The sequence below is a fragment of the Moschus berezovskii genome, chromosome 17 (genome assembly GCF_049115385.1).
Source record: "Moschus berezovskii isolate FMDL1 chromosome 17, NW_MosBer_1.0, whole genome shotgun sequence".
Lineage (NCBI taxonomy): Eukaryota > Metazoa > Chordata > Mammalia > Artiodactyla > Moschidae > Moschus > Moschus berezovskii.
Genome location: NC_142476.1, coordinates 36,276,242 through 36,297,860, shown reverse-complemented (window position 1 = coordinate 36,297,860; position 21,619 = coordinate 36,276,242). Strand labels below are relative to the sequence as shown.

The window sequence follows — 21,619 nt, the reverse complement described above, 5'->3', positions numbered from 1 at the left end:
GTATTACCGTTAGCTTATATAGCACCAGATATTGTTCCAGTTGAATGAAATGGTGTACTCAGAAGTTCTTTGTGATCAAACCTCTATGAGGTGGTATTAATCAGAGCTTGCCATGTAGTGGCTTCTGTAAAGTGGTGAAAATAGTTTAATTCTAAGTCCTCTGTGGTTTTTGGCAGAAAGAAGCTGAAGCTATCTCTGAAGCAGAAAGAAATGTGGGTTCCCTGGCTATCTCCAGGGTATATTACCCTGGTTTTTAAAGTTTGCACTACATTTTTTATTCAGACCAGGCTGCTAGTGGCTCTCGGTGGTAGGAGACCAGCAGTGGAGAGGAAGATGGAGCTGCCCCATCTAGAGCTTTGAAAACATTTGTGAATACCCGTAATTAGTAACATTCTTCTTATACCTCCACAGAGACATGGTGGGCAACCATGGAGTTGTTTACCTGATTTAACTTTTCATACTCTTTTCCAGTGCTTTCCTCCTGTATCTCTTCCACCTCTACTGTCTCTAGTATTTAAGCATCACCAACATTTACCCATATACTGAGTGAGGACAGAAGAAAGAGAAAGGGTCTCCAAAGATGAGTACACTCGTTAATGGTTTCCCACCATGACACAAACCTCAGGACTTCAGCTATGGAGGGGTAAGAGTCACCTATGCAGGGCATTCCCTGGTGTGTTAGTCTGGATGCAGCTTACCACTGGATTCATCAGTCAGGCAAAATTACATACAATTTCTTGAGGCTTTTAAATTCTCTCCACTGTATATTTGACTGAAAATTCTTATTTTGTTTCATTTTTTGACATGACTCTGCAATTACTTAAAATATCAGTTCTTACTTATCTCTGAAGACAGTGATTACTGTGTGATTGGTTTTGTTTTCTTGATGCACTATACTGTAGTTTTCAGATCTGTAAAGAGGTGGTGAACCTTCTGGGACAGAAAAAGATGAACAGTAACATTCTATAATTTAGTGTTACTATCCAAGAGCTTACTTTTTTAATATTTAAGAAGGAACTGAGTGTAACATGTTTATCTCTTCAAATAACCTGAAAAGGAGGCTCAGCAACCAAAAAAATTAAAAGTATGTAGTTAATATCAAGAAATTGTATGAAGAAATTAGTTTGAAGAACATTTCATGAATTTTAATTCTCATCAAAGATTTTTTCCTTGATCCTGACAACCCTATTTATGTCATCCATTTATTCAACTAATTCTGAGTACCTGCTCTGTTCCAGGTAGGGTCCTAAGTGATGTAAATATACCAGTAAAGACAGGCAGGTTTCCACCCTCGTGTAACTTACAAGGAAATAGAGACTGGTGAATGAGTAGTTACCCATCAGTAGACTGAATGCTGTGATGTGGAGAGCATAGGTGTTTTGAAAGAGCTCTACTGAGGGGTGCCTAAGCTGGCAATGGAAAGCCAAAAACCCTCCCAGAGGAATTAGCATCTAATCCCAGACCTAAACAAGGAGAACAATAATTAAGAGAAGATGGGAGAATGTTCCAGGTAGAGAAAAAACACCATACAGTAAAGTCCAGAGGTTCGGGGAATGGTCTAATATGGGGGAATACCTTAAAAACCTATTTTTCATCTCCCCACAGCTGTTAGATCACTAAGGAGGGTGGGATATAGGGGGAGTTGGGTACCACCAGTGAAACCCCTAACAAGCAGCAGGGGGCAGAGTGCCATTCCCTCCTGACATGGTAGGTGATGTTGTAGCAGCCTGTGAGAGCCTTATCAAAGAGGACCTTACAGTCTGCCAGTAGGTCTAACTCTTCTTCTTGGGATTACCTAGATTAGCAGGGTAAAGGGAAACACCTGTTTTTCCCTCCTGTTATAGGGAAATCTCAGTTAAGTGTATCTCCTATGTTTCTTCTCTCTGTGTTTCCTTTCCTTGCACACTCCTAACACACTCACATGGAACACTTCTGACACTTTTAGTCTCCCAAGTGTGGCTGTTTTCCAAGCAATTCCCTGCAACACCACTTGGGTGTCCCACAGTTTACCTCAGTTCCAGCACCATCTACCTGGATATAGTGTCAGGCCCCACAGGTTAAAGTCTTGCTCCCCCGACACTTCTCCCACCCTACCTCAGATTCCATGTGCAAGTAGTAGCTCCCCTAGGTCACCCACAATTCTGCCCATTTTGGCTGGACATCAGAGGCTCCCTTGACCCCCTTCTCAAGTTCAATTAATTTGCTAGAAGGGCTCACAGAACTCAGGGAAACATTTACTTACCTTTCCCAATTTATTGAAGAGTATGATAAAGGATACAGATTCCCAGTTTATTGAAGAGATGCATAAGACAAGGTCTGAGGGGGCCCTGAGCACAGTGTCCCCATGGAGTTGGGGTGCATTACTCTCCCAGAGCGGATGTGTTCGTCAGCCTAGGAGCTTTCCAAATCCCATACTACTGGGATTTTTATGGAGGCTTCATAACATAGGCTTAATTGACCATTAACTTTATTTTCAACCCTTCTCCCTACTCAGGAGGGTGTGAAGTAGACCCGGAAATTCCAAGCTCCAGTCTTGGCTTGGTCTTTCAGTGACCAGCCCTCATCCAGGATCCATCCAGGAACCCACCCACAGTTGCTTCACTAGAACAAAAGACACTTGTATCACTCAGGAAATTACAGAGGTTTCAAGAGCCCTGTGTCAGGAACTGGGATCAAAGACCAAGTACTAGGACAGAGATGCTCCCAGTGTTCTTATCACTTTGGAAATTACAAGGGTTTCTGGAGCTTTGTGCCAGAGGCCAATATGTATTTTCTATGGTCTCAGAGGCATATATTTAATGCCGCTCAAGTTGATATATTAATATATATACCTTTAGTAATAAACTGGTACATCCTCACATATCTCTTAGCTACTGGTCTTCTGGAACCATATTTAGTCTGAAGATGGAGTATTAAAATATCTCCATTGTTAATTCAGCTAACTTTTAAAATATCTTCTCACTTTAATAGCTTCAGATTTGAGGAAAGTGTATAGTGTACCATGGTCCTTTCAAATACTGTCTCTGCAGACAGACTGCCTGTCTTGAATCCTAGCTTCAACGATTTATGTGTGATCGTGAGTGAATTAATGAACCTTCAGGAGTATATTTCAGTTTCTACATCACTTATACATCTAAATCCCTCTCATCTCTTACCTTTTTTTAGTTTAAAAGAAAGATGAAGGTTTAGGTATAAGAATTCTGATAGAATTCATATACTTTCTGGCTTCTGGGTGAGTTGCGCCAATGGAAATTAGCAGGAGATAGGAGGAAGGAAAGAATCAAGATCAGCTGGTAGTTAGGAATTGGTGAGGATACTTTGTCCTTATGAAGGGCATCAGTAACACCCCTGCAGCATGGGATGGTTTACAGGTAACTGTAGCTAGAAGACAGTATAATCCAAGGCTCATTACGACTTAAGGGGATTTGAGGAGAACAAAGGGTGATTGCCAGAGTTCATTGCCAATAGAGCATCTTTATAGAAACCACAACATGTTTTCCAGGCCATCAGTTCAGTTCAGTCGCATCCGACTCTCTGCGACCCCATGAATCACAGCACGCCAGGCCTTCCTGTCCATCACCAACTCCCGGAGTTCACTCAAACTCATGTCCACAGAGTCAGTGATGCCATCCAGCCATCTCATTCTCTGTCGTCCCCTTCTCCTCCCGCCTCCAGCCTTTCCCAGCATCAGTCTTTTTCAGTGAGTCAACTCGTCACATGAGGTGGCCAAAGTATTGGAGTTTCAGCTTTAGCATCAGTCCTTCCAATGAATACCCAGGATTGATCTCCTTGCAGTCCACGGGACTCTCAAGAGTCTTCTCCAGCACCACAGTTCAAAAGCATCAATTCTTCGGCGATCAGCTTTCTTCACAGTCCAACTCTCACATCCATACATGACCATGGGAAAAACCATACCCTTGACTAGACAGACCTTTGTTGGCAAAGTCATGTCTCTGCTTTTTAATATACTATCAAGGTTGGTCATAACTTTCCTTCCAAGGAGTAAGCGTCTTTTAATTTCATGGCTGCAGTCAGCATCTGCAGTGATTTTGGAGCCCCCCAAAATAAAGTCTGACACTGTTTCCACTGTTTTTCCATCTATTTCCCATGAAGTGATGAGACCATTTCCAGGCCATACTTCTCCTTTTTTTGCCCAGGGACAATGTTGTCTGTTCACATTTTTATCTCATATTCTTTTCCTATCATTGAAAGAGGATAACTTATCCATCCTTGAAAACTTAAAAACGCTGCTGCTGCTGCTGCTAAGTCGCTTCAGTCGTGTCTGACTCTGTGCGACCCCAGAGACGGCAGCCCACCAGGCTCCCCCGTCCTTGGGAATCTCCAGGCAAGAACACTGGAGTGGGTTCCCATTTCCTTCTCTAAGGCATGAAAGTGAGAAGTGAAAATGAAGTCGCTCAGTTGTGTCCGACGCTTAGCGACCCCATGGACCGCAGCCCACCAGGCTCCTCCATCCATGGGATGGAGTGGGGTGCCATTGCCTTCTCCGTTACAAACGCTAGTATATACTAAACAGTTCTCAGAGTGCCTGGCACCCAGATTTGATGAATACTTGTCAGAAAACTGTGATTTATTTCTCTTATTTTACATGCTTTGTTTTTGAAAGGCTTATTTATTTCAGATGTCACTAAGTTCTAAGACTTCTTCCCAGAGTCACGCGTAATTAAGGACTCAGATTTTGTAGATATACCACTTTTCAGTCATTGTTTTTCAGTCGCTCAGTCATGTCTGAGTCTTTGCTGCCCCATGGACTACAGCACACGAGGCTTCCTGGTCCTTCACTATCTCCCTGAGTTTGCTTAAACTCATGTCCATTGACTCCATGATGCCATCCAACCATCTCCTCCTCTTGTAGTCCCCTACTCCTCATGCCCTCCGTCCTTCCCAGCATCGGGGTCTTTTCCAGTGAGTCAGCTGTTCCCATCAGGTGGCCAAAGTATTGGAGCTTCACCTTCAGCATCAATCCTAATGAATATTCAGGTTGATTTCCTTTAGGATTGACTGGTTTGATCTCCTCACTGTCCAAGGGATTCTCAAGAGTCTTCTCCAGCACCAGTTTGAAAGCATCAGTTCTTTGGCATTCAGCTTTATTTATGGTCCAACTCTCACATCCATACATGACTGCTGAAAAAACCATAGATTTGACTACACAGATCTTGTTGGCAAGGTGATGTCTCTGCTTTTCAGTATGCTGTCTAGGTTTGTCATAGCTTTTCCTCCAAGCAGCAAGTATCTTTTAGCTTCATGGCTGCAGTCACTATCCACACTGATTTTGGAGCCCAGGAAAATAGTCTCCCACTCTTTCCATTGTTTCCCCCATCTATTTACCATGAAGTGATGGATCCAGATGCCATGATCTTAGTTTTTTGAATGTTGAGTTCACTGAAAAAATGAATTCCTGGTGGTCCAGGTATTGGTTGACTTACCTGGTGGTCCAGTGGTTGAGAATCCACTGGATTCTGTCTTGTAATGCAGGGGACACAGGTTCTATCCCTGATCTGGAAACTAGGATCGTATGTGTGGCAGGGCAACTGAGCTCGCATGCCACAAGAGAGAAGCCCATGTACCACAAGGAAAGATCCTGTATGCTGCAACTAAGACCTGAGGCTGCCAGAACTAAAGTAAATAAATAGAATATTAAAAACAAACAGATCTAAGTCAAGCAAAGATAATCACCCTTGACTAAACTGACGCATTCATCCCTTTACTTCTCATCCCTCCCCCTTCTTGAATTCTTCTTCACCACTCTACTTAGGAAAAAATTAACAAATAGTTCTATAACAAAAATGGAGAATATTTAATAAAACTGGGGGAAGGAAGGGTGACAATCCTCCAAGGTTTTTCGTATTTTATATTATTGTAGTGAATTTGTTGTACACATAAGGGAGGACTTAGCCATGCGGGTTTTAACACATTAGAACTTAAATGAATTTGTATGCAGAGCTTCTAGGAAAGTCTCAGAAATCTGTTTTTTTTTTTTTTTTTTTTTTTTCAGTAAAGCTGCTTCTTCGTTTTCAGTGCTACAATACAATCCTGCCCTCTAGCGGGCATCCAGAAACAAACCAAAAGCCAGAACATCGCATCATTTTACTTACTACTCCATCAAAGTCCATTGTTTAGGCATTCTAAAAAAATGAACTTGTAAAGTACTTATAATACAAGAAGCACAGAATAAAGTAAAATACTTTTTTGGCTAACATTTACAGTGTTCTTGCTATCGGACCTATATTTAAGAGCAGCCAATATTTACTTCTTTGTATTTGCGTGGTAATTATCTGTCACTTTCTCTTTTCTGTAGAGGAAAAAAAAATTCAGTGCAGATCACAGAAGTAAGAAATTTATCAAAGAGAAGCCAAAGGGATTCTTTCCAGTTACCTGATGTTACAAACTATGCCAAATCTGAATGGCTTTAAAACAGTGATTTTGGAGCAAGACATTATTGATATTATGTAGCTTCCTGATAAAATGGGCTGACACAGCATTGATTCTGGGGTATTTGTGCTAAGAATACATAATCTAGTTTAATCATAAAGAAACATCAGATCAAATTGAGGAGCATTCTACAAAATAACTGGCCTGTACTCTTGACAGGAGTCAAGTTCGTGAAAGATAAAGACTGAAAACTATCCCAGAAGAAAAACTAAAGAGACATGACAACTAAATTCAATGTATGATCAGGATTAGATCCTGGACCAGGAAAAAAATCATTAGTGGGACATTTAACAAAATTTGAATACAACTTTCTTGATTTTGGTGGTTGTAGTGTGGTTTTGTAAGATGTTAACATTTGATGAAGCTGGGTGAAGGGTGAGCAGAGAACTCTTGACACAATTTTTGCAAATTTTTTCCAAGTTAGAAATTATTTCAAAGTGAAAGTTTTTTTTAAAAATTGAGAACATCTGTTTATTTTATTGACAGTTTCATAACTTGGGAATTTGGGAAGACTTTATCTGTGTGCTTCATCTCTGATCCACTTGGCATCAGCTGGGGCACCTGAGGCTGGAGGATTCACTTTCAAGATGACATCTTCACTCACCAGGGTGTTCCTTGGCCTCTCTCTGTGCATGGCATGTGTCCTGCATGCTCTTTCCTCTGTGTTCAGCCTCTTAGAGCATGGAAGTCTAGGTGTAATTGCACTTCTTACTTGGTGTCTGGCTTCCAAGAGGGCACTCCAAGGAATAGGATATGGAAGCCATCAATCAGTGTCTTACGAGACCTGAGCCCAGAATATTGGTATAGCTTCACTTCTATCATATTCTGTTGGTCGAAGCAGTAATATAGTCTTACCAGATTCAAGAGGAAAGGACCAAGACTCTGCCTCTCAGTGGGAAAAGTGTCTGAGAATTATGACCACCTTTCATTCATAACAGATATTTCACCAAAATCTCACTGGCTTCGCAATAGAGATGGAATTGGTGAAAAAAAAGCGTGGACTTTTTTTTGTCCAACATACATAAATTCTAACCCTGGCCTTACCATTTACTAACAGTGTGATGTCTATGATCCTCAATTTCCTTATCTCTAAAATTGTGGCGGTAATATAAATGCCCTAGAGTATTGAGAGAACTAGTGAAAACAATATATAAAATGTAAGATATGGCAGGTAATAAATATGCAAACCTAATAATAATTGCTAGCATTTATTGAATACTTAGCAAGTGCTCAGTTCATTCACTGTGCTTTCTAAATGCTGTCTCAGGGAGTCGTTGCCCCTTCCTGGAGTGACATGTCCCACACTGGATGGCTCAAAAAGAACAGCACCCACTTCCTCCAGCTTTGGTTGTGTTTGTCCTTGAGTCTGCTCTGTTTACCTGTCTGATCATTTTTCACTGCCTTGTTGCTTGGATCTCCATTTCCACATACTGTTTATTTCCCATTTATGTTGATCCCTAAGGACCCAAGTGCTGATGCACGTTTGGCAGTTTTTTGACAGTACCTTCTCGGCATTTGTTCTCAGTGCTGTCAGTGCAGTTCTTGACAGCTTCTCACACAATCTGTCAGCCCTCTCTGAGCCCGCGATTGCCTGCTCATCAGAGCCAAGACACTCGTGTCTTTGTTTCAGTGAGTGCTCTGCTGTCAGCCTTCCTTTATACAGAGTGGTGGGTGCTCAGTTGTTGGCCTACCCAGGAACACGATGATCTGCACTTTGGAGCAATTATTTAATTTGAGGCAATTACTTGTAGGTGTTTTTTAAAGTGAAGCTTTTTCCAGGCTGTGACTGAATTTTGATACAGCCGCTTCCCAGGCAGCTAAGGAATTACTTCATACCCAGAGGTTGTCACTGGATAAAGGTGGTGGCCCTTTATTTTCACAGCAAGCTGTTTCTATTGCTTCACATCCTACAAGCAGTCAGATGATTTTTGTGTTTTTAATATGGAGACAAATAATAAAATTTGGTTTTGATAGAGGTCACCTAGTATTAATCTTTCTCCTCCTTGCTGTCAAAATATACTTGCCTTTAAATAGGAAGAATCACTTTAATCTTTTAAGAATTAGGGGCCACATTAAATAATACTCAGCTAAGGTATTCATTTATCCATTCAGCCATCTTCTCTTAACAGTGGTTATGAGTGTGACTTCTAGAGTTATACTGTATAGGTTAAAATCCATTTAAGAGCTGTATGGCCATACGAAACATAATTTGACTTCTCTAAATCTAATTTTTTTTATGGGTAAAATGGAATTTCAGGTTGTTGTGGGATTAAGTAAGGATGTGTTTATAGTGTAATTAATTTAGATCTTGACATGGAAGAAATAGTCAATGGATATTGACTCATTTATCATCTTGCCCTTGTAGTTAGACTTTGCATATAAATGGTAAGTAGCCATGACAGTGTATTTATCTGTTATTTTCATTCTTAATAATTCTTTAAGTACCTTAGCCCTTTCAATCCTATTAGGAACACTTATTTACCCCTCAGTGAAAAATAAATTGTTATAGAGGGAGGCATCTTGAAAGTGTATGACATCTTTTGTTTTAAAAAATTTTTAAAAATATATTTCAGCTTAATTAGACAAATGTTGGACCATGTAAGAGTAAGAGGACAATAAAATAATGGGGCATTTAGTTCATTTGGTGGCTTGTAAGAGTAGATGGTTGTTTGCTTACAATGTACTTCATTGTTGGCTAGCAGGCTGAGGACCAGAGCTTGCAATGACATTGTCATCTTAAAGGAAACCTACTTGTGCTGCCTGAATGCTGGCCTATGGAGGTTACTATCATTTAATGATACCTCTAATTATATTCCTGAATGGGAATAAGTCTTATCTAAAAGAGAAAAATAGATAATTTAAAATATCTAACTAAAGTTGCCTTTTTTATTCTATTAGGAAATCAGGATACATTTTGTAGTGAAATAAAGAACTTGGCAGAATAGCATGCTTTTTCTAATTTCCACCAATCTAGAGGTCTGAAAATATTGTGCCTTTGTTTGTATAGTCTGGCCACAGTATTCTACTTCAGTTTAATGCTTATGAAGTCTTTACTTTTCTTCATTTTTTATAATAACATCTAGGGTTTCATGTAAGCAGGTACATTGTGAACTGATTTAAAGAATATATTTGTATAAAATTTTTAATAAATGAAAGTTACCTCTTTAGCTGCCCAAACTTAAAAAGCTACTTTTTATTTAAAACACAGACTATGCTTTCTTCTTAAGCACAGTGTTTCAAATATAATATAAGCATTCATTAATATTTCTGGGATTATCACAGTAAACTAATGTTAGCTATTGAAGGGCTATTGACGTCATTAGATGAGCTCAGATAGCTATACAATTTATTTTTATTTTTTTATTATTTTTTTATTGGAGGCTAATTACTTTACAATATTATATTGTTTGGTTTTGCCATACATTGACATGAATCTGCCCCGGGTGTACATGTGTTCCCCTTCTTGAACCCTGCTCCCACCTCCCTTCTCCCCATATCCTCCCTCTGGGTCATCCACATGCACCAGCCCCGAGCATCCTGTATCATGCGTCAAACCTAGACTGGTGATTCGTTTCGCGTATGATAGTATACATGTTTCAATGCCATTCTCCCAAATCATCCCACCCTCACCCTCTCTCCCACAGAGTCCCAAAGACTGTTCTATACACCTGTGTCTCTTTTGCTGTCTTGTATACAGGGTTAAGGTTACCATCTTTCTAAATTCCATATATATGCGTTAGTATACTGTATTGGTGTTTTTCTTTCTGGCTTACTTCACTCTGTATAATAGGCTCCAATTTCATCCACCTCATTAGAACTGATTCAAATGTATTCTTTTTGATGGCTGAATAATACTCCATTATGTATATGTACCACAGCTTTCTTATCCATTCGTCTCCAGATGGACATCTAGGTTGCTTCCATGTCCTCCCTATTATAAACAGTGCTGCAATGAACATTGGAGTACATGTGTTTCTTTCTTTCAATTCTGGTTTCCTCAGTGTGTATGCCCAGGAATGCGATTGCTGGATCATATGGCAGTTCTATTTCCAGTTTTCTGAGGAATCTCCACACTGTTCTCCAGTTTTTTTAAACTTTGACTTCTATCAAGTATAATATTTTGATTCTGATAACTGTCTCTATAGACTATATCCCTAATCCCATCTAGCACATACTTTGTCTTCTAGCTTGCTACTTCTGATATCTATAAACAATAAAATCATGTTGTTAGTTGCTTCAGTCATACCGACTCTTTGGGACCCCATGGACCGTAGCCTGCTAGGCTCCTCTGTCCATGGGATTCTTTGGCAAGAATACTGGGATGGATTGCCATTTCCTTCTCCAGAGGATCTTCCTGACCCAGGGATCAAACCCAGGTCTCCTGCATTGCAGGCAGATTCTTTACTAATTCTAAGTGTAAGTGAAATTAAAATTTGAGTAAGTTTTTTCCTTGTTATTAGCAAGAGATGTTTTGGTTATTTGCAGATTCTTTTTTTCCCCTAAATTATTCTTTGTGTGTTCCATAGTTCAGTTGTCCAATAGTTTGAGATCATTGAAGAAAATGTTTTTTACTATTATTTGATGGTGACTATACAAATTGGGGCAGGAGGAGAAGGGGACGACAGAGAATGAGATGGCTGGATGGCATCACCGACTCTGTGGACATGAGTTTGAGTGAACTCCGGGAGTTGGTGATGGACAGGGAGGCCTGGCGTGCTGTGATTCATGGGGTCACAGAGAGTCGGACACGACTGAGCGACTGAACTGAACTGAACAGATACAAATTGGTCTAGTTGGGTCCATATGCAAAAGAATAAATCCCAGAAAACTTGGAGATACCTAGTATAGTTTAATCATTTGGTCATCAAATAAGCACTTATTATGTATATTACACCAACACTGTGCGGTGAAAAATGCCTTTAGACTACTCATTTGGGAGGCTTTGGAGAATGACCTAGCCTGCAACTACTAAATGCATATATAACTTAGGTAATCAAGTTCATACTCTGAAAAATGAGAATCATAATACAGGTTGCTATATGGATCCCTAGATTTCACTCTTTCTGTGAAAGCATGGAAGTGGGGGAAATGTTTGACAGGGAGGTCAAGAGCATAGCAAAGTTGGCTGAACATGGAGTGGAGTACTCTGAAGGGGTCTGGGAAGGAGATGGAAGGGTGGGAGACGGGCTTAGGAGGAAGGCCAGAGCTTTATGGGGATTAGAGATCTAGAGACAAGAGGTGCTTACATAGTAACAGTGATTGAAAAAAAACAACAACTAAGAAGCAGAGACACCGTGGATTTGGTCTTCGTGGCAGGTTGATCAGCACAGCACTCAGGTTGGACTATGCCTAGTGGTTGTGGTGTGGGGGATGGAGGGAATGTGGAGCAGGGCCAACAAGTAGGGAGCAGCTAGAGGGCAAGGATCCAAATTTAGATTAGGAAAGCAAATTCTGCTTAATTGTAACCCAAGTTGTTTTAAAATTATTATTATTGTTGTTATTATAGTAGTATCTCTCTCTTTTTTCTAACAGTGATCAAAAATAGTCTAGAATCATTGCTTGGTGTGGTAATGAACTCTTTGTCAATTTGATTTTGTCTCTTTGCCTGATTATGCTTTTTAACTGCTTTGGTTTCTTAAAGAATTAACTTAGTACACTCAAAACTTTCAACCAAATATTTTGTTTATCATTCATCTCTTCTCCATTACATCATATGTTTGGTAATTGAATGTGAGAGATTCTCATATTATAACAGGAATATACTCTAATTACCTAGTCCTAATCCTTGCTTCGAGTCCCTTGTACTGCAAGGAGATCCAACCAGTCCATTCTACAGGAGATCAATCCTGGGTGTTCATTGGAAGGACTGATGCTAAAGCTGAAACTCCAATACTTTGGCCACCTCATGCGACGAGTTGACTCACTGGAGAATACTCTGATGCTAGGAAAGGTTGGGGGCGGGAGGAGAAGGGGAAGGCAGAGAATGAGATGGCTGGATGGCATCACCGACTCTGTTTACCTGAGTTGGGAGTTGGTGATGGACAGGGAGGCCTGGCATGCTCTGATTCATGGGGTCGCGGAGAGTCGGACACGATTGAGCAACTGAACTGAACTGAACTGAATCCTTGCTTCTGATTTTGGAGATAGTAAAAGGATGGTTCTTTAGGAGTTCTTTGCATAGCACATCTAGTACAATTCCATGTCGAAAAGGTAGGTTAGATTATACTTGTGACCAAGCTGAAGAGGGCATACCGCATAGTTATGGGAAGATACGGACTTATGGGAGATAGCAGCTCAAATTTGAAAGGTCTCTTTTCTCATGAATGATGACTTGCATGGCAAAGAAACAGCATATTCTGTGGCAGTTTTGTTTCTGCCTCTGTCATCCTGAGCATTTAAGATTCCTTTCTCTTGACTTTTATATCTCAGCATCTCACTCAGAGTCAAAATTCAGCTCCAGTATGGCTTCTTAGCAAGCTATTTATTTTTTTTTATTCCTGAAGAAATGTTGCTCTGGTTTTCATGAAGAAAAAGACAAGGAAGTCTAGCAGAAAGCCGCTAATTCAAATGGTAAAGCATCTGTCAGCAATGCTGGAAACCGGGGTTCGATCCCTGGGTCGGGAAGATTCCCTGGATCTTCCCCTGGAGTGGCAACCCACTCCAGTACTCTTACCTGGAAAATCCCATGGACAGAGGAGCCTGGTAGGCTATAGTCCATGGGGTCGCAAAGAGTCGGACATGACTGAGCAACTTGACTTTACAACCTCTAGTTGTACAAATACTTGTTGAAAACAAACACTAAAACAGCAAAACAATTAGAATGGTAGGTAGTAGAAATCCAGTGTGATGCTTACAACTCCCCTCATATAATCTGGCTCAGTTAGAAGCAACACCTTTTGTTCTCTGTTTTGTTTTCCACAGGCAGTGTAACCATATAACACAGAGGGGACTTAGAAATTTCACTTACAAGGAATTTTAGAATAAGTGGAATAAAGCTGGATGAAATGTTTCACTATCGACTCATTCCACTCTACCGGTATCCCTGAAAAACCCTTCACTATATACAAGGCTGAGAGACACTGGAGAGTAGGTATCACAAATACCCACATAAATTCTGAATGGCAACAGTTTGAAGAATCCATGTGCCACCCCATAATTTAGTCCTCCAGTGCTTCTTCATCAATCTAAAAATTCCACAGTAAGTTAAGGCTTTAGTCCTTGCCATGAAACTTCCCTGTCTAAGAGGGACCAGATATTCTTTGGGAGACTTGCAATAAGATTGGCTGCAGTTGGCACCATCTGCTAGTTTCTATGACATGCTATCGTTAAAGAAAATCTATGCGACTATTGTGGTTTCCAAGGCAGGCGATGTGTTTTGAATCCAAGGAACAAGTGGAAAATGGAAAGTTAACGCAGTCATCACTCTGTTCTATGTTCTCTGATCTTCCAATAATAAAATTATTATTAACTATCAAAAAAAAAAAGAAATTTCACTTAATAATTTTAGACTTCAGTGTCACTGCCATTTTGATCAAGGAACTTGACTTTTGCAGGCCTTGAACCAGAAATAGACTGAAGAAAAGTAATTTACTGTAAAAAGAATAATTTTATGTGAACATCATTTAAATAGGACCTCACCGACTCTCTGGACATGAGTTTGAGTGAACTCCGGGAGTTGGTGATGGACAGGGAGGCCTGGCAGGCGTGCTGTGATTCATGGGGTCGCGGAGAGTCAGACACGACTGAGCGACTGAACTGACTGAAAATTTATAATAAGCCTCTCAGAGAAGAAAAATACCTTTAAAAAATCTTGTTTAATTATTATTGTATGTGGAAATGAAAACAATCAGATTTTATTAATGATATGTGGAGGTCTTGGGAAAATACTTAATAAAATAGTGATAGATGTGATTATTGATTTTGACTCTCTTTTTCTGTTTCAGGGTTTGAACATAATCTTTCATGTAGCCTTGGCTCTCCTAAAGGTAAGTCCGTTTTTATGTTTAACCAAACTATCTTATCTCTCTGCCCTTGGAACTGAGCATCATTCAGTTTACAACCTTTGACTCATTCCAGATTCTTGAACACAGAAATCGGCTTCTCTGAGGAACTCTGCTCTTCTCTCCTTCTCCCATCTTTTGTTGTTGTTGTGTATTTCAAGTTTGACTTTCTTATAATCCATTTAATCTTGCTGTCATAACACTCTTTCCAGTAGCATATAAAAATAGTTCCATTCATTCGAGTTGGATGATATAAGAAAAAGTTAAAACCTATTCTCTGTCAAAACGATGCCAGCTTTTTTCTGAAAATGCTTCTTTCTATAATAACATCTCTAAACATATAATTGAATTATTAGAAAGCTTCTGTAATATGCTGACTAAAAAAGAAACTGCTACTTGAAATTTTCAGTTCTTTCTCTGATAGCTAGAAATTTATGTGACATGTCAGAATTCAATTATAATTACCTTGTTGGATTTTATATCAACATAGCAATGCAGCTTTAAAAGTGTGGTAACAGCAAGACATCTGCTGCAGAGTTGATGAAAATAACCTAATTGGTTTTTGTCCTTTGGTTAAAAATGAGGTTCTATTATTGAAGGTGAAAATTGCCTTGTTTATAAAAAGATGCAGGCTCACCCTTTTCCTAGTAAAATGTAGTTAAAATTGCAGACACCAGACTCAGATAGATGTGGTTCTAATTTCAGCTCTAGTGTATGACCTTGGGCAAATTATTCATAGTGCTCAGACCCTGAGTTTTGAGATAATAATGAAAACTAATTCATAGGATTGCTAAATAATAGGATCCATAAAATCCCTTAACATAATGGAAAGTTGTATTGCCTAATAAATGGTAGCTGTCATTATTTTGATTACTGTTATATTCATGAAGTTACTCAGAATTTATTACTAGATTCCCCATAAGTCTTCCATATTTCCCCAAAGATCATAACTTGAAGCTTTAGAGAACATCTTGATATTTTAGGAGAGCTTTCCTGCTTAACCATTAAATACTTTTATCCAAAGCAAAGGTATCACATTACATGGGCCTTATATAACTCACGACATGGGCTACTGCTCCTTATCTCTTATTCTGTTAAAATGTATGTACAGGGTACTTCATGTTTTTCATTTTGAGTTTCAGTTCAGTTCAGTCTCTCAGTCGTGTCCGACTCTTTGCGACCCCATGAATCATAGCACGCCAGGCCTCCCTGTCCATCACCAACTCCCGGAGTTCACTCAAACTCATGTCCATCTAGTCGATGATGCCATCCAGCCATCTCATTCTCTGTTGTCCCCTTCTCCTCCTGCCCCCAATCCCTCCCAGCATCAGAGTCTTTTCCAGTGAGTCAGCTCTTCGCATGAGTTGGCCAAAGTATTGGAGTTTCAGCTTTAGCATCAGTCCTTCCAATGAACACCCAGTTTAGATATGAACAATTCATTTGACAAAGTTACTTTAGGAGTTCTTGTTTGAATTTTGGAGCTGACCCCACATAGAATCAGTACATATAGGCTGTACCTAAGTGTACTTAACTGATCTGACTGCTCCCACCTAGAAAAAGAATACCCCCAAACACATTTGACAGTGATTGATTTTTAGCTTCTAATCTGTCAGATAAAAGAATGTAAACTTGTTTATATAAAAATAATAAACTTAGGGATAGTTGAAAGTGCTTATGGACCTGCTGCTGCTGCTGCTGCTGCTAAGTCACGTCAGTCGTGTCCAACTCTGTGTGACCCCATAGACGGCAGCCCACAAGGCTCTGCCGTCACTGGAGTGGGTTGCCATTTCCTTCTCCAATGCATGAAAGTGAAAAGTGAAAGTGAAGTCACTCAGTCATGTCCGACTCAGCGACCCCATGGACTGCAGCCTACCAGGCTCCTCCATCCATGGGATTTTCCAGGCAAGAGTACTGGAGTGGGTTGCCATTGTGCCTAACCAATTTTCAGTATAGCTGCAGAGGGATTTTTCTCTGTTTCTTGTGATGAGGGGAAGCAGAAAGGTAAGTAATGTTACTTGAGCACTTACTTGAGCAATTACTTAACATTACTTGAGCACTCAGTGCTAACACTTGAGCGTTGGTCATCTCATTAGCATATATTAAATATCCAGATGTTATTTGTAGGAGAACCATAAACTGTATCAGAGAAAACCATTTAATAATTCTCTCCCCCAGCTGATAATTGATAGAACCAAGGCCCCAGATTGTTTGAAATCTTTTGACTTAGCAAAGGTAAAGCTGAATTAATAACATTTTTAAACAACATAAACATAGGTGAGTGTCTCTGTTGCTCAGTATGATTTATAACATCTGTTTTCTGAATGGGAGCTATTTCCTTTTGGGTTAGAAACAGTTTACCAGGTGGCTATAAAGCTACTCAGCTAAAGGAATGATTCTTTATAGTAGCATCATTAAATTATTTAGGCTGTTGGCAGAATCCATTAGATAGGCTAGGTATATTCCTGAAAATCTAATTTAGTGATTATGTGATGCATTCAGTAGTCACAGAATAGTACATTATAATAGATGGGAGATGATCAGTGAGAATTAATCTGAGTGACTTCATGTTGGCAGAGAAAATTTCTAATTAGAATAGATTCTTTGCTTTCTGACAAGGATTAAAAGTAAATGACAGAACGTTATCCTCCACCCTGACCACAAGCATATAAACATTATGGAGTTAAAGCCCATTTATAACCCTACCTCAGAGGAAACCATAATAAAAATTGGGTATAAAATCTTTCTCCCATGCTTTAGTCTATTGAATATATAAGCATGTATTTCCTACCTACATATCAGTTCAGTTCAGTCGCTCAGTTGTGTCTGACTCTTTGCGACCCCATGAATCACAGCACGCCAGGCCTCCCTGTTCATCGCCAACTCCCGGCGTTCACTCAAACTCATGTCCATTGAGTCGGTGATGCCATCCAGCCATCTCATTCTCTGTCGTCCCCTTCTCCTCCCGCCCCCATTCCTTCCCAGCATCAGAGTCTTTTCCAGTGAGTCAACTGGTCGCATGAGGTGGCCAAAGTATTGGAGTTTCAGCTTTAGCATCAGTCCTTCCAGTGAACACCCAGGATTGATCTCCTTTAGAATGGACTGGTTGGATCTCCTTGCGGTACAAGGGACTCTCAAGAGTCTTCTCCAACACCACAGTTCAAAAGCATCAATTCTTCGGCGATCAGCTTTCTTCACAGTCCAACTCTCACATCCATATATGACCACTGGAAACACCATAGCCTTGACTAGACAGACCTTTGTTGGCAAAGTAATGTCTCTGCTTTTTAATATACTATCTAGGTTGGTCATAACTTTCTCATATACATATACATGTGTATATAAATAAATGTTTGTTTTAATTTATTTTTTATTGGAGGCTAATTATTTTACAATATTATATTGGTTGGTTTTGCCATACATTGACATGAATCCGCCCCGGGTGTACATGAGTTGGATTACAGATAGGATGATGGGGAGGTGGTAAGTAAATCTTGAAGAACAATGTGAAAGGGTGAACATATATTTATTTTCTTTTAAAAATGCTGTTGAGTAAGACATTTTAATATAATAATATATTGTAAATATCCTTCTGTGTTATAATACACATGTAGTGGTTAAAAGCACAGGGTCAGACTGGTTGAGTTTAAATCCCATCTTACACAATTTGTCCAGTGATCTTAAGCAAATTACAGTTTCCTCATCTTTAAAATGGGAATATTAGTAATACTTATTCCATAGGATTGTTGTTAAGGTTTAAGGAGTTAATATATGATTGGTGCCTATAACTTAGTAAGCATTACAATCAGCCAGGATCTGTTAATACACATAGAACTTCCTTAGCCTTTTAAATGACTGCTTATTTTTCTATTGTATATATCATAATTTATTTAACCAATTTTTTATTTAACTTTTATGGACATTAAAATTGTTTTTAGCCTTCCCTGTTAAACAGAACTGTAACAAACATCCTTAAATTCCATCTTTGCATACTTATGATATCTTTAGGATAAATTCCTAAGGATGTAATTGTTGGTCAAACTGTAATCACATTTTAATTTTTGATCCATATTGCAGAACTACTTTCTGTTAGCAGCCATACTCTTGAAAAATCAGAATTTCTAGATATGTACCTTTATAGATCCTTAAAGCAGGCAGAAAAACAAAGCAACTTAAAAGTAATTATTATAATAATTGTTGTTGTAAACAAATGAAATGCCTCAGTTTTGAAGACTCCAATGTTATATACTTTTGTTTGGAAATATCTGGGATGTTTTTAGGGAACTCAATAGATTCTGGTTAAGTTTTAGAAGAATGAGCCTTATCTTGGAGGGGCTGTGGTATATTATGTAAAAGTTATTAAGTATATCTTTTATAGTATTGGCTTTTCAGTATTCAAGATTATAGTAGAGATTATAGTATAGTCTCTACTATAGTATGTTTCCTTACCATGCTATTGTAGCTTTTTTGATCAAGTCATTAATGAAATCTAGTTGACGTCTTTTCTATTTTTTTCTAACTTGATATCTCAGTAGTTATCAAAACAGCATTAGCATAGTACTTACTTTTCTTGCTACTCTTCTTCTGCCTCCTGAGAACAGATCCCATCTTCAACAGTTTATCCAATGATCTTAGGTAACTTACTGGCTTCCCTGGTGGCTCAGATGGCAAAGAATCCACGTGCAGTGCAGGAGACCCAGGTTCAATCCCTGGGCCGGGAAGATCCTCTGGAGAAGGAAGTGGCAACCCACTCCAGTATTCTTGCCTGGAGAATTCCATGGACAGAGGAGCCTGACAGGCTATACAGTCCACGGGGTCGTGAAGAGTCAGACATGACTGAGCGACTAATAGTAACATATTAGGTAACTTACATTTTCCATCTTTAAAATGGGGATATTAGTAACACCCATCACATAGGACTGTTATTAGAGTTTACTAAGTTTATATGTGATTGGTGCTTATAACTTAGTAAGTACTACAGTACATCTATGTGCTGTTATCACAGATAGAAATTCTCTCTCTACCCCTTGGTAAAGAATCCTCCTGCAATGCAGGAGACATGGAGATGTGGGTTCTAGCCCTGGGTTGGGAATATCCCCTGACAGAGAAAATGGCAACCCACTCCAATAAACTTGCCTGGAAAATTCCATGGACAGAGTAGCCTGGCAGGCTACAGTCCATGGGGTTGCAAAAAAGTTGGCCATGACTGAGTGACTAAACAACAACAGTTGACTTACTGTCATTTTGTTAATTTTTTCAGGTCATTTTTGTAGCTCCTCTCTGTTCTTTTCTTCTCTTTCTCTTTTCCCTTGATTTTTTGGTGATTTTCTTTAGTATTAGATTTCTTTCTCATTTTCTTCTGTGTATTTATTAATAATATAAGTTTTTTCTTTATGGTTACTATGGGCTTTACATACAACATCCTATATATGTATACTCTCCATACATCTTATATTTTTAATGACACATTTGATACCTTTTTAGTTTACTACGTATATCTTAATTATTGTACTTTAATTTTATTTAATAATTTTGTCTCAGCCTTCGTATATGCTATATAAGTGATTGATCCACTACTTTTAGTATTTATTTGCTTTTAGATTGATTTTTAATTTTATATGTTCTCATTATTAATTAGCACTTTCTAAGTTTAGAGAGCTCCCTTTAACATCTCTAATAAGGCCAGTTTAGTAGCTTTAGCTTTTGCTTATCTGGAAAACTCGTAATATCTCCTTAATTCTGAATGGTAACTTTGCCAGTAGAGAACTCTTGGTTGGCCGGTTGTTAGTGTGTTTGTTTGTTTGTTTTTTCCAGCATTTTTAATATGTTATGCCACTCCTTTATCGTGTGTAAAATTTCTGATGAAAAAGTCTACTGATGGCCTTCTGGGGTTTTCCTTAAGTAATTAATGGCTTTTCTCATGCTGATTTTAAGAGTCTGTTTATCCTTAACTTTTACCATTTTAACTATAGTGTGTCTCAGTGTGTTTCTCTTTGGATTCATCCTGTTTAGAATTCTCAGGGCTTCCTGGGTCTAGATGACTGTTTCCTTCCCCAGGTTAGAGATGTTTTCAGCCATTATTTCATCAAATAATCCTTTATTCTTTCTTCTCTTGTGAATGTTATTCCACTTGATCTTGTACCGGAGGCCCCTAACATTTCCTCACCTCTTTTAATTCTTCTTTATTTTGGTGCTCTGTGGGGTGTTTTCCATTGCTCTTTTAGCTCAGTGATTTGTGCTTACGTTTATTTCATCTGTTCTGCTGTTGAACCCTTTTAGTGTGTTTTTCAGTTGACTGTAATTTCTGTTTGAGTTTTTCTTATATTTTCCATTTCTTTATTGAATTCTCTTTATGTTCTTCCATTCTTCTCCCAAGATCAGTGAGCATCTTTAAGATCATTATTTTGAACTTTTTATCAGGTACCTTGCTTATCTCCATTTCATTAAGGTCTTTTTTTCTGGAGGTTTGCCACATTCTTTGGTCTGGAACACAACCCTCCATCTCCTCATTTTGCCTGTCTCTCTGTTTGTCTGTATGTATAGGTAAAATGGCTGACTCCCTCAGTCTTAAAAAGAGTGGTGTTGGGAAGGAGATGTTCCCTGCGGACTAGAAAAGCAGTCTCCCGTGATCACTAGAGCCAGGCCTTCTGTGGGTATCTGTCATGAGGGCTACATGCACCCACTGCTTAAGAAAAGGCTTTGATGCAGTGAGGGGAGAATGGAATTCTAGGCGCTCATCTGCTCAATTGTGGTCTGTCTGCTGACAGGGAAAGTGGGGCTCAGGGCACTGGCCAGGCTTGGTTTCTGCTGGGCTGCCATGTAGGGCGGGCAGGACTCAGGGTGCTCACCTGTCCCAGCTCTGTGTGGAGTGGGCAGGGTTAAGAGCACTCACCGACCATGTTGTGACTCATTTGCTGTGTGAGGAGGACAAGGCTTAGGGTGCTTGTCCGACCCAGTTGCAGCTCCATCGCTGCTCTGCTCAGGTGGGGCTCGGGAAGCTCTACCATTCTGGTGTGTGGCTCTGCCTCTGCAAAGGTTGGGTGGTGCTCAGGGCACTTACCTAGACCAGCTATGACCTAGATGCTTCATGGGGAGGACAGGGCTCAGTACAACAGTCTAGTACCACATTGAATAAAAGTGGAAAGAGTCCATATCTTTGTCTTATTCTTGAT

At 39.4% G+C, this 21,619-nt stretch overlaps 1 protein-coding gene across 2 annotated transcripts in view; it reads left to right on the top strand.

Moving 5' to 3' along the window:
* Positions 1-21,619, top strand: part of RABGAP1L (RAB GTPase activating protein 1 like) — a 729,399-nt gene that overhangs the window by 507,368 nt on the left and 200,412 nt on the right. For both annotated transcript variants that reach the window (XM_055419205.2, XM_088845319.1), the window contains one exon: positions 14,394-14,435. In XM_055419205.2, the coding sequence (XP_055275180.1) occupies positions 14,394-14,435 (42 nt within the window). The remainder of the gene's footprint in view (positions 1-14,393; positions 14,436-21,619) is intronic.